The sequence below is a fragment of the Silene latifolia genome, chromosome Y (assembly GCF_048544455.1).
Source record: "Silene latifolia isolate original U9 population chromosome Y, ASM4854445v1, whole genome shotgun sequence".
Lineage (NCBI taxonomy): Eukaryota > Viridiplantae > Streptophyta > Magnoliopsida > Caryophyllales > Caryophyllaceae > Silene > Silene latifolia.
This window is the reverse complement of record NC_133538.1, coordinates 346,261,268-346,274,594: the sequence shown is the minus strand read 5'-3', so window position 1 is coordinate 346,274,594 and position 13,327 is coordinate 346,261,268. Positions and strand designations below refer to the sequence as shown.

At 39.9% G+C, this 13,327-nt stretch overlaps 1 protein-coding gene across 3 annotated transcripts; it reads right to left on the bottom strand.

Annotated features, from left to right (window-relative positions):
- Positions 1 to 268: 268 nt before the first annotated feature.
- LOC141626554 (uncharacterized) lies at positions 269 to 3,939 on the bottom strand. 3 transcript variants are annotated; one of them, XR_012536142.1, is made up of 6 exons: positions 3,785 to 3,939; positions 2,955 to 3,121; positions 2,468 to 2,591; positions 2,042 to 2,205; positions 1,604 to 1,722; positions 269 to 1,496 (listed from the first exon to the last, which is right to left on the bottom strand). XR_012536142.1 is itself a non-coding variant. In XM_074440296.1 (5 exons), exons 1-4 carry the CDS (start codon positions 3,839 to 3,841, stop codon positions 2,074 to 2,076), a joined length of 480 nt encoding a protein of 159 aa, XP_074296397.1. In that variant the 5' UTR covers positions 3,842 to 3,939; the 3' UTR covers positions 269 to 1,722; positions 2,042 to 2,073. The 3 variants fall into 3 exon arrangements, 1 of the variants encoding a protein (XP_074296397.1); XR_012536141.1 differs by having other exon boundaries at positions 269 to 948; XM_074440296.1 differs by having other exon boundaries at positions 269 to 1,722.
- Between the last annotated feature and the right edge of the window lie 9,388 nt (positions 3,940 to 13,327).

Below are 13,327 nucleotides of genomic sequence, written 5' to 3'. Positions count from 1 at the left end.
AACTTAAGTATTAATCAGATGGCCCCTAATTGTCTGCTTTTAATTTCCATTTTTTAATTATTAGAATTCCGTCGTAAATGCGTAGCTAGTGCATCGCAAATTCGTAGCTAGTGCATCGCATATAATTAGTCACACCTGAATGGACAATTGTGCTCTGTGTTTTTCCCATTGTCCAACACAACCACAAAAATGCTCATCACTGAGAAGAATACCGCACAATGCCAATCCTTGCTCGTACATCTCTCGAAATCCAATTTGAAGCAAACACTTACAACAATAATATCAAGATCAAAAGAAGGTTTTCATACATACATTCAATCCGAATTTTTTTTACAACTCATGATATTCAAATGTTTTATGTTACCTCAAAAAGCCATACATACATTCAATTCTATATTGTTTTAGGACACATCATATTCAAATGACCTCCAACCAAGTCTAACAACAAAAAACCATCCAAGTCTAACAACATAACCGACCAAGTCTACCCACTTAAACAACTCAAGCATCTAATCTAATAACCTAATATTTGAGTTGCAAAATCACCTCCATATCCTTCATTATTACCACCAACATTATCGCCATGATCAAACCTATCATTCTGAGCTTGGAGGTTGGGATTACAAGATTCAGTAGGTATGTGAATACCTTTTGCTGCAAGAGTTTGTTCCATTTGTGATTTCCACTATTCCATGACCTTCAATTGTTCTTTCATAGCATGGTGCTCTTTCGAAAGCGTACGTACAAACCCCGGAACGCAAGAAGTGGATGATTATCTCCAAATGAAGGACGGGGCCTGTCGTAGTAGTGTGGCATCGCCTTCCCCAAGCCAGGGACTTTTCCCTTCTTGTTAAAGCCTCGTACAGCTTCATAGTATACTTCTTTATCATCAATTTCTTCCTGTGACAGAGTCTCTAATAAACGTGTCTTTTTCTTTTGGAACAAGTCCTGCAAGAATTCAAATAAAAAAGATCAATTTAATCTTAGTTGTTTGAACAATTTTTCGAGAACTACTCCATAGTAGAAGTATTACTAACAGATAAACCAAATGTGGCTTAAATAAAATAGCCTCAATATGCACAACCTAGAAACTTGATGTGTTTATTAACTGGGTTATTTTTGTCAGGCTGAGTAATACTCCCTCTGTCCCGGTCATTTGTTGTCCTTTCTATTTTAAGAATGAACTTGATGAGTAATTTGATCATTCTCATTCAATTTGTTCCACTTGTCATTTAGTTACTGACCCCCTCCTCTTTCCTTGGTCTTTGTGCCAAAACGAAAGGACAACAATTGACCGGGACGGAGGGAGTACAATACTCTAATCTGACCCTTTTCCCTCGTAAAAAATAGTTATTGGCAAATTAAAGTGAAGTAGACTTATAAGATAATGCGTAACTGTGGGTGACACGTAACCCCCTGCCTTTTTTGTTTTCGCCCTCTTCACAAGCTCATTGGGAGATGTCAACGAAAGGTCTCCACTCTCCAGCATCATGACACTTTAAAAGATATAAATAGATAATACGTTATTTAACATTTGCAATATATAGGGCATATGTATAAAATTTTGTTAGAACTTGTAAAAAAAAAAATTATATTTATGTACCATTTTGTCCATTAACTGGACAGTATTTAACCTTCCCATAGTATGGGTTCCTGGAGCTTTTCCATTCTCGCCTTTGGATTTGCGATTTTTGAGGCTTGAGTTGATCTTTTCTTAAATTTCTGCAATAATAATTATATCACTAACTATATAACTAGAGCATGTTTGGCCTCGATTCTCAAAAATAAGTTTTTGTTTATCAAGCTTAATTTTTCAAAAGTGTTTTTCAAAAGCAGAAGTAACAAATTGCTGCTTCTATTTCTATTAGCAAAAATATGGATTTTTAGCTTTTGAAAATTTTTTGTTTAACTTTTAGAAAATGATGTGTTTGGCCAAAAAGTGTTTTTGAGTCCAAAAACACTTTTACAAGCTAGGCCAAACACACACTAAATCTATAAAGGATGTGTTGGCTATAATTAAAGAATTAACACCAAATCATACCTCTGAGGCTCTATAAGCCATCATTTCTTCCTTCACCTTAGCTTCCATCCAAGAATTATTACTCGTCGCCGCTCGGAAGACCATGTACCTGAACCGGTCAGTACAGTACTCAACAATGCGGCGTTAATTTCAGGTTCACAATACCTTTGATACTTAAATTGACTCTGCAAAAAAATTGAGAGACATTAGTTATAATAATAAATTCATTAGAATAAAGTAACAGCTTGTGAAAAACAAATTCAACCCGTGCAGGTTATGAAACCACAATAAACATTACAAACCAAACAAATCCAACCGAAAGCCATCGATTAAAAACACTAATGACACAATTACAAAACACCAAAGGTTTCCACTGAATAATACAGTTATTTTTTTCTGAAAGTAAAAAGATTGTCAAAAATTTGAAGTTAGAAAAGAAAATACGACCTTGAATCTATTCCACCAATCTTCTTTCTGCTCAAGTGTTGCTGCAGTATAAGAAGGGGCAAATTTATCAAACTTGGCCACAATTGCAGCTCTTACGACTTTTTTCACTTTATTGTTGTCAAACCTGTGATAGTGTATAACATGAACTTTGGTTTAGCAAGCAATGAAATTGACAGAAAAGCCACAAAAGCAAGCACGCAAACATTGACTAATGAAATGGCAGTCAACCATGTTAAACAAGCAAACAGACTTCATCAAAGCAAGACAACAATGTATTAATTATACACTATCATTTGCTATGAAAACAATACCTCTAATAACATGGGACACTTGCAACATTTACAAGAATACAACATGGTGATTTTGGGAGACATTTACAAGACTATAACCTTCACTTCCACTTAATTCACAAACGTTGGAAACGTCTCTTGCAGGTCAGACTTCTGGAAAAAGAACAGTTGAAAACATTTGATTAAAAAATATATACCAAAGGACATCAGGGGCTAAGTTTGGTAGACTTGATAAGCTACCATTGATCCATTGAGCGAGTAATTCCTCCTCTGTAAGAAGACGATCCTCATCATCATATTGGCTTTGAGAGCCACTCCCTCTACCTCTACTTCTCCTGTTTCCTAGACTTGCCATTTCTAATGACTACAAATTTGAACAACATTGTTAGATATAATACAAAATAGTAATCGGAAAAAACCAAGTAAATAGACATCAATTACATTTGGATTCACTTCCAACATTAATTTATTGACTTGTCAGACCATCTCAAGATTAATCAAACTATGATTGTCTAACATTCTAACCCAAGTATTAACCAAAACCCAACACAACGTGTAAACAACCAATTTCATAAATTTCTTCAATAATAAACAAAATGGCACCAAACCCATTATTTTACAAGCAAAAAGATCAAATCTTTCTGCAAAATTCAAACCCAAAACAATATTATTATATGAAGAATCCCTTTGCTTTGCTCCTAATCCCAAAAGACAGTAACTTTTGTTGTATTTTGAACCTTTTCAACCCAAATCCCACTTCAATTCATTAATTTATAATATGGTCAATGTAATCTTACTTCTATGATTACAACACAGCAATAGCTATAAAATCCAACTACATACATACTTAATCTAACTCAAAGGCTTCACTATATGATTCAACACTTAATAATTAGAAATTCAAGTTAATAAAAAATTAAAAATACATACTTACCTATAAATCAATAGCTAATTATGTTCTAGCACAAGAAACCCCAGATATTATACAATAGAAGAAACCAAGCACATGAAAATGGAGAATAATTACCGTAGAGGTGGAGGAGCACGGCTGAGAGGAGGCGCAGTACGGGCGGCGAAGGAGCATAGTTGGCGACAGGGAAGGAGCGGAACAGATGGAATTGGGAAATGTAGTCTTAGGGTTTGCAAGGTTTGGGGGTTCGTTTTTCTTAACACCATTGCTTTTGATCTAAAATAAGACGGGTAGTCATTATTTTACAATAAAATGTTAGTTATTTTTTTCATAACATGTTATCATTATTGTTAACATCATTTTCAGAGTAAAAAATGGCACCCCTAATCATAACATTTTGTGAATTAATTGGTTACATTTTCTTAAAAAATGGCAACATTTTATCCGTCTGACAAATAAGACCAAAAGTGTCAGTCTGAAACAAGAATTTGTGTTGGGGGTTATATATGTCTGATATATGAGAATTGGGTGTTAGTGTAATCACAAATTCTCATTATAGACGGACATTATCCATCTATACGTATAGACGGATACAATTTTACCTCACAAAATACCCATTTGCCATAAAGTGGGAAGCACATGGGGGTGCCCCACCTTGTTCCTCTACCCATTTTATTAGAGGTCTTTACCCTTCTATTCGCCCCACCCGTCTATACCAAGACCTATTATAGTGTAATATATGGGACACCTATGCATTTTTGTTTTAATTGTTTCGTCACAAATCAGTCGCTTAGCAAAACATAGTGTTAATTTTTTGCGCTGGGTTCTATTTAATCTTGTAATTAAGTGGCTAATATATTTTCGACGCAATACCGTCGCAATGTTCGTCGCCACGTTTTCGCGCCCATGGAATTTCACCCCGCCAAATTTTAGCCCTCGCGAAAGCATCGCAAATCAGTGGTACATCGCAAAGTTCGTCGCAAACTTAATATTTAGGACGAAATTTATATTCCATCACAAAATTCTGTAGCTATAGTCCATTCTTTTTGTAGTGTGCTCTTCTTGTGACTCGACTAGTTGCCGCCCTCACCCTCACCCTTTCTTTTCTCTACATTCTTTTCCTTGGCCTCCTTGGCCAAATCCACTAGCCTCTCAGCGTGCCCCGCCCTTGCATAAACCTCTTTCAAATCAGTGAGTACCCCAGCTGGTAGTCTATCCACGATCTTTGGTGCTAACCCTTTCTCAAAAAGAAGTGTCAAACTCCGTTGACTCAGTTGCATATCCTCCGCATATTGTGACAGCTCGATAAAGCGGTGATAGTACTCTGTGACAGTTATGTTATCAGCCATGGAAAAGGAATCGAACTCGGCTCTCAACTTATGGTGAATGTGCTCCGGCACAAAGTGTTCTCTCATAGCACTCTTGAAACCTACCCGTGCGATAGTAGGTTGACCCCGGTTCCTGTAGTATGCCCGAGCCTCTTCTCTCACATTCTGTCACCATACTCCAGCCTCATCCCTTAGGTAGAACACAGCCTGTTCTACCATCATATCCTCTGGACACTACACTACCTCTAGCAAGCTCTCCATCTCACGGTGCCAATTGTCAAGTAGCTTTGGCTCACCGGTGCCTTCATAGGTAGTGGGGTGGAAGCGAGAAATGGTGGTGCTCAGCCGGGATGCATCCACCGGTTTCTCTCCTCCCTTACCCACATTCTTAAGTGCCTCCATGAGCGCGTCTTACTGCTAAATAATTCTGGCAACCTTCTCAAGAATTATCATCTCGGTAGCTTGGATGTATGCAGCTGATCTCTTTGGCGGCATTTTGAGCTGATATAACCAAGAAAACGTAATCACATAGACTGCGGCTCAAAATAAACAAATCACATGCCAAAGAAGTGCTCGGCCGAGTACCGGGAAGTAATCGGTTGAGTAAGGACAACTCGGTTGAGTACTAGGACTACTCGGCCGAGTATCTTACTCCAGTAGCTGACCTCCAAAACACATAAAACATACTCGGTCGAGTACACAAGGTACTCGATCGAGTAGGCCCTACTCGGTACCTATTTTCTAAGAAATAAGCCAAGCCAAGATTATTGCGATGGATACTCCTTCTTCAGGAGTTTGATTTGGAGATTAAAGATAAGAAAGGCGCTGAAAATTTTGTAGCTGATCAATTATCGTGCCTACCATTGCATGAAGAGGGAGATTCTTTACCTATTTATGACTCTTTCCTTGATGATATTTTATTGGCTATTTCTAGTGCTGAAACTCCTTGGTATGCTAATTATGCTAATTTTATGGTAGGTAATTTATTGCTTCCTGACTTGTCATATTAGCAGAGGAAGCGGTTCCTTCATGACGTGAACTAGTACTTCTGGGATGATCATTATCTGTTTAAGGAGTGTGCTGATGGTCTTTACAGACGGTGTATATCGCAGTGGGAGACTAAAGCTATCCTAGAAGCATGCCATTCTTCCTCCTATGGTGGTCACCACAGTCCTTCTAGGACCGTGGCAAAGGTACTTCAATCTGGCTTTTTTCGGCCATCCATGTTTAAAGATGCTAAACACTTTGTTGTAGTTTTTGATGCGTGTCATCGGTCGGGAAACATTTCAGGGAGGCAGGAGATGCCTCAAGTTGGCATTTTAGAGGTCGGGGTTTTCGATGTCTGGGACATCGACTATCAAGGGTCATTCCCATCTAGTAAAGGCAATAGGTATATTCTAGTAGCTGTTGATTACGTGTCCATATAGGTAGAGGCTGTTGCTTCAGTCCGTTGTGATGCAAAGACTGTTATCCAACTTTTCAAAAAGGTAATCTTCCCTCGCTTTGGTGTCGCTCGAGTTGTTGTCAGTGATGCAGGTATGCACTTTAAAGAAACCAACTTACTACTCTTCTATCCAAATATGGGGTGGAGCATCGTAGAGGTTTAGGGTATCATCCTCAAACTAGTGGTCAGGTAGAAGTTTCTAATCAGGAACTTTAAATAATTTTAGCTAAAGTTGTGTTTAAATCACAAAAATATTGGAGCATGAAATTAGATGATACTTTATGGGCATATAAGACTGCATTTAAGACACCGATTAGTGCATCGCCATATCGTTTAGTCTATGGTAAGTCTTGTCATTTGCCTGTGGAGTTAGAGCATAAAGCATGGTGGGCAATTTATTAACTTAATTTTGATTTTAAAATGTGTGGTGAGAAACGTTTGTTGCAGTTAGATGAGCTAGAGGAATTTAGGCTAAATACCTATGACAATGCCTGTATCTATAAGGAGAAGACTAAGAGGTGGCATGACAAGCGAATCATAACGCGCGAGTTTTAAGTTGGGGAGAAAGTGCTGCTGTTCAATGCCAGACTCCGTCTATTCCCTGGTAAGCTGAAGTCTAGGTGGAGTGGCCCTTATACGATAATTTCTATTTCCAAATTCGGGTAAGTTGAGCTAGAGAATTCTGCGAGAGTAAGGTTTAAGGTAAATGGTCACCAAGTAAAGCACTACTATGGGACCAATGACTTTGTTGGAGTGGTCGATTTGCTATACTTTGACCCTATTTTCGAGCCTGAAGATTGAGGTAAAAAAGGGTTGAGTGGGACCTTAAAAACCAGCGTTGACTGGGAGGCAACCCGGATTGTATACGTTTTGTAATTTAGAATTTGGACTCTTTAATTAGTGTGTGTTTGCTTTAATTGCATTTTAATTTAGGACTTGTTACCGTGTGCCTATGAAATATTTGTGTGCGTATTCCGCCTTTTGTTGGAAATTTGTGGGTGATTTTCAGATATTATGCCAAGGCGGTTCAAGTTTACGACTTTTACGCACGAAAAGGAGGAATTCACACTGCATGCATATGGGGAAAAAGTCGATCGACTGAAAATATTAGTCGATCGACAAAACTGAAAGTGCAGCTTATAGATAGGGAAAAGTCGATCGACTGAAATTTTAGTCGATCGACCAAACTGCAAGAGAGGATTCTGGGAAAAAGTCGATCGACTACAACAGACAATCGATCGACTATTTTGAAGACTTGCATTGTGTTTCATAGAAAAGGGGAGTATTTGGTCTCTAATCATTCATTTAGAACAAAAAGAAAAAAATTAGAGATAGAAGAGCAACGAAGCAGCGACACAAGTCTTCTTCATCTCCTCTATTTTTCATCTTTCTCCCTTGTTTACTCTTGCAATTCCCTCTTTATTTCCGTCTTACTACCTCACACAAGTAAATGTCCCCTTATCTAATCTCTTTTCCCCATTTGTTTCAATGTATAAACCCTTTTATCAATCGATTTATTTCAAAATTAGGGTTCTTAAATTGGGGGTTTTCTGATTTTATTGTCCAAATTATGATTTTCATGCTTAATCTACCCTTTTTGATCTCTCAATTAATTGATTTCGAATATTAGGGTTAGGTTGTTTTGATTTGGGAGATTCTTTGTTTATTATTAGAGCTAATTTCTTGTCCAATTTGTGTGATAGTTTAAGAATGGAAGGAAACAAGAGAAGAACGACTGCTGTTACCGTCTCAACCGGGCACTGAGCTTATACCGTACACGCCTATTCCGCCTATCAAAGGTCTTCGCGACTACCCCGGAGTAATTTTAGCGTCTGAGTCGCAAAGGAACCGATTTAGTGCACTTACAGAACATCATTTAGTTCCAACCCGGTTTCTAGACCGCGACAGTCTAATTTCTTTGTGTATTTATGAACCCGTTGTCGAAATATTGAATGGAACGGGTATGTCCAGTTTAGTCAGTATGAGGGAATACACTTATCAGACACCCACCCTTGAGTTTTTTAGTAGTTTTAAACTTTATGGTGGGGACTATGACCAGGACGCAAATTCTGATTGCGTTCATTTTCGTCTATTTAATCAGGATTTTCGTATTACGTTAGCTGAGTTTGGCACTCACCTTGGCATACACAGTGAGGGACCTTACACTGCCCCTCGGAATTTAGTTGAGCCCATATGGGCCGCCATTGATGACCATTTTGAAGGTAGGAAGCGGGGTAAATTTGTTCACCATCCACCTATTCGTGTCTGGCTCCGCCTTATCGGCGGTACACTTTTTGCTAGGAAAGAGTCTAATAATGTTAATGATGCGGAGTTGTCTATTTTAGCTGGTTATTTGAATATTGATAGTGGACCTCAGTATGTTCTTAACATTGCTTACCTAGTTGCTCAGCGATTCACTAATGTCGCGATAAGAGCCTTGTCATCTATTCATTGGGAGGAGGGGGGGTTAGTCACACATATTGCCCACCGTCTTTTTCCTGATTTCCCCCGGGGCATTATGTCCATTGGTCACGCGGACCCAGACCATGATGGCTTGTGTCTACTTTCTGTGTCATACATGAAACATCTGAACTGGGTGACTGATGATTGTACGTGGAAGATCTCCACATACTTGGCAGTCCCTTTACCCTGTGACACTCTTCCACCTCTTATCCCTATGTCCCATGTTAGGAATAGAGCATCCCGACCTCCTTTTCCCTCTTACAACATTCCTTACTCGCTGCCCGAGAAGTCTACTTCTCGCTCTAGGCAGCCTTCTCGGTCCACTAGGGAGGTGGGTCAGTCCTCTAGGGCCCCACATTCTTCTCCGCGTGTTGATACTGCCCCTCCCAAGATCGAGACTGGACCTCAGCCGGTGTACCCGGCTCACTTTATTTGTCCCTCGCCTTTTGTGCCCCCACTGGTCATAGACCAGGGGGCGTGATTACCTTTTACTTGACATGTTACTTTGGAATTTTCGGATCGGAAACTTGTAATCCTTCCTTTTTCATTCGATAATTTCATTATCCTTCGTTCTTCAATTATTACTTTCTCTTATTTCTTTTACTCTTCCTTATTGTTCATTTATTTTATGTTTAATTGTTATTTCGATATTTACATCATGACTAATCTAGTTATTGATATAATCGTTATTGTCATCGTTGGTTTGAACATGCGTAGCTAATTTTCCTATGCTAGGATTTAGGGGAGCCATAGTTTTAAGACGATTGATGCCTGTCATTTATATGATGTTTTACACCTCATTTTACACGCATTTCAGAGCTCATTTGTGTAGTTTAAGCTACCATTTCCCCTATTTCCGTCTACTTTCGTGTTTTTGTACATTATTGCAGAAATGTGAAGAATTCAACGGAAATTGAGCTAAATCCGTCCCCGAGTATTCTGCATTGCATTTGACGTGAAGAATTCACTTAAGAAACGAGCTTGGTGCGCGTTTCAAGGCCCAAAAGACAAATTTACGAGATTATAGAAGCCAACTATCAGCTACTTCAGTCGATCGACCACTGCCTTCAGTCGATCGACCAACCTGCGGGTTCCAGTAGCTATTGTTCAGCTCAGGGCAGTCGATCGACCGCCATGCTTAGTCGATCGACCAAGTCGCTACTTCAGACGAGAATTAAAAGATCGAGATTTATCAAGCCCATGAACTATTAGGTTTAGGAATAATAGCTGCGTACTTTTCCTATATAACGCAGCATGAGTTTTCAGAATAAGGATCGAATTTTTATTCAAGTTTAATATACAGTTTAGTTTATCAATAATTAGGGTTCAAGGATTAATTCGGGATTGAATACAATTCACTTTGATAATTCGGCTTTGTTCTTTTCCTTCGCAATTCACACGGTACTCTCCTGTTTTGTTCAAGTTCTTTTGCTTTCTTTCATAGTTATAGAATTGCTAGATCAGTTTCCCAAGCCGAATTGCCATCTTATGTTAATTGTTTATCTTACCGTATCAATCATGAATTCTGTAGTTTATTTAGCCAATCTTACTGTTGTTATCATTCTTAGTATGAGTAGCTAATTTATTCGTGCTAGGATGTAGGGGAATTATAGTGTAGGCGGCATTAGTATTAACATGGCCTGTAATCGCGTGTCAGTCGATCGACCGCCGTACCTGGTTGATCGACTGACCACGTGTGGTTTACCTTCGTTTTAATTGATTTAAATGTTGTATTTGACGAATCGAATGCATGCGACTAGTTGAATGCTTAATATATGACTGACCCATTAGATCGAAAGATAGGGAAAGTTGTTAGATCACCAATTAAAACGACTAAACTATGCTGAAATCGAAAGATAGGTAAGGTTTAGATTATTAGTCACTTTTCAGGACGAGAGTCAGTATTAGTGGTATTAGGGACTTATAGCGAGATCGAAAGATGCTATCCGTTAAGAGTGGACCGAGAGGACCTCTTGTTTTCCTGCCTCATGTGTTTGATTTAGACCTACTTAGTATGCTGCCGCCGAAACTATAGTGAACCGACCATCCTAGTACCCTTCTTTTATCTGTTTTATCCTTTTATTTAGTTTATTGCCTTTAGCTATAGACCAAATCAATTCAACCCTCACATTCGTTACCTTGGACTAGAATTAGACAATTATTAATTACATTCGCCTCCTTGTGGTTCGACCCTGTTACCACTAGCCTAGGTTAGTTTTAATAGGAAATATAAATTTTATTTTTGGTACTCACAACGACGGGTATCAAATTTTGGCGCCGTTGCTGGGGAGGCAATTGTTCTAATTTTTAGTTGTTTTATTTTAGTTTGTTTCTTAGTTTAAGGGACATTCGTTCCTTAAACTATTCTCATATTCTTTTTGTAGTTTCCTCTTATGCGCAGGTCACAGGGTGGTGAACTACTACCGATCAATCCTGAGATTGAAAAGACCTTGCGTGAGTTGAGGCGATCGTCTAGGGTATTGCCGACAGAGGAAGAGCTAAGTACTCTGTTAAGTTACTACGAGAACGCCTTATTTGAGGAGGATCCCCCTTCATCTCCTGTCTCTAATTCATCAGCTGAGACCGTGACTTCTCCATAAATTCCAGTCATGGCTGAAGAAGCAAGCATCGCTAGTCACTCTGAGCCGACAGCTGCGAATCTTTACAAAGGATTCGCATTACCAGGGGAAGACCGAAAGTTCGAGCCAAAGCCTGCCTATATTAATTTGGTTGAGAGAAACCAATTCGGGGGAGCTGCAACTGAAGATGCCGCTAAGCACATGGAGACCTTTATAGATTATTACTGTTCCATACCCGCACCCACTGGCGTGACCCCAGATCAGATAAAGGAGACCGTGTTTATATTCTCCCTTCGTGATGCTGCAAGGGAATGGTATAGAGACCTGGATCGAGCTGCTAATGGGATCACCGACTGGAGTTCGTTGGCCTTGGCATTTTACAAGAAATACTTTTCTGCCTCGAAGACCAATGCGATTAGAGCTCAGATCATGAGCTTTAAACAAGGTCCGGATGAGAACTTTCATGAGGCCTGGGTCCGTTTCAAGAAATTGGGGCGAACCATACCGCACCATGGGTTTGAGAAGTGGAGCCTATGCAATCAGTTCTATAATGGGCTCTATGATGATCAAAGAGCTATCTTGGACGCTGCAGCAAGTGGCCGATTTGCAGAGAATGTTGGAGATACCAAAGGGTGGAAGATCATTGATGACTTAGCCACCCATAAAGCTGAGTATGGGAATTCCAGAGGGAATCAAAGGAGGAGTGCTGAATCTCCTTCTGTAGCTGCACTTGAAGCTCTCACTGCGAGATTTGATAAATATGAATTGGGAGGAGCTTCAAAAGGAGGTATTTACCATGTAAATCTTTGTGTCGACGGTCCTTTCGTCTGCAAAAGGTGTGGAGCTGAGGGACACGTTTCAGAAAATTGTCCTAGTCCCTTTGAGTCTTGTGCTGCCTTTCAACATTATAAGCAGACAAACACCTACTATGAGCCTAATGTTCATCCCAACTTGAGGTGGAGTTGCCAGAATGTCCTAAATCCAACTCCACCTCCGCAGCCGCAACAGCAGCAGCAGCAAGCTTATGTGCCCCCTCACAAGCAACAACCATATCAAAAACCTCCCTATGTGCCGCAGCAGCAACAATCTCAAAATTCTGACTTTGCTGAGTTGAAGAATATGTTGCAAAAGGAGTCCCAAGCTAGAGAGGTCGGGATGAAACTGCTAGAGAGCCAAATTGCTTAATTGGCTAGCAAGAGTACAACTCGAGCTCCGGGACACTTACCGACTCAGACGGACCAGAAAGAGACCCTTAATGCCATCACTTTGAGGAGTGGGTCTACCCTTGAGGGGCCCGTCATGGTCGAGGACGAGGCTGCAAAAGATGAGGCGGAACCGAGTCAAAAGAAAGCTGGAACGAACAAAAACAAGAAAAAGACGAACAACAGGTATGTCAGTCGATCGACTGACATACCCGGTCGATCGACTGAAGTGCGACAAACGAGCTTCTTCGGTCTGTTCAAGTCGGGCGATCGATCGACCTAACCGGTCGATCGATCGAGATTCTGGCGATAGTGAACCTTTTCGTCCTCCAATGCCCGATAACTTGAGGGATCATTTGTTTCGCGATACGATCGCCCGAAAATATTAAGGCGGACCCGATGCGATGGGTCATTCGGTTCCAAAGTACGACCCTATGTCAATTAACGGTTCACATTTGAGACGGTCTGAAGAAGGGTCAAGCTACAACAAAGAGAAGGTAGTGGACTTTCGGCCTAAGTCCACCGACGCCCCCATGATGAGAGATTTAGAGGAGAGGGCTAAGTTACTTCTTACATTTTATCCGGAGAGATTGGTGCCGACGAAGGAACAGGTATCTTTCAATAAATTTGAAAATGTTGTTCGT

Coding starts and splice junctions, on each gene's coding strand:
- LOC141626554 (XM_074440296.1), bottom strand. CDS start 3,841: ATGCTCCTTCGCCGCCCGTACTGCGCCTCCTCTCAGCCGTGCTCCTCC. Junction 2,592..2,954: donor TTAGCCCCTGATGTCCTTTG/GTATATATTTTT, acceptor ACACTATCACAG/GTTTGACAACAATAAAGTGA. Junction 2,206..2,467: donor ATTGGTGGAATAGATTCAAG/GTCGTATTTTCT, acceptor ATTTTTTTGCAG/AGTCAATTTAAGTATCAAAG.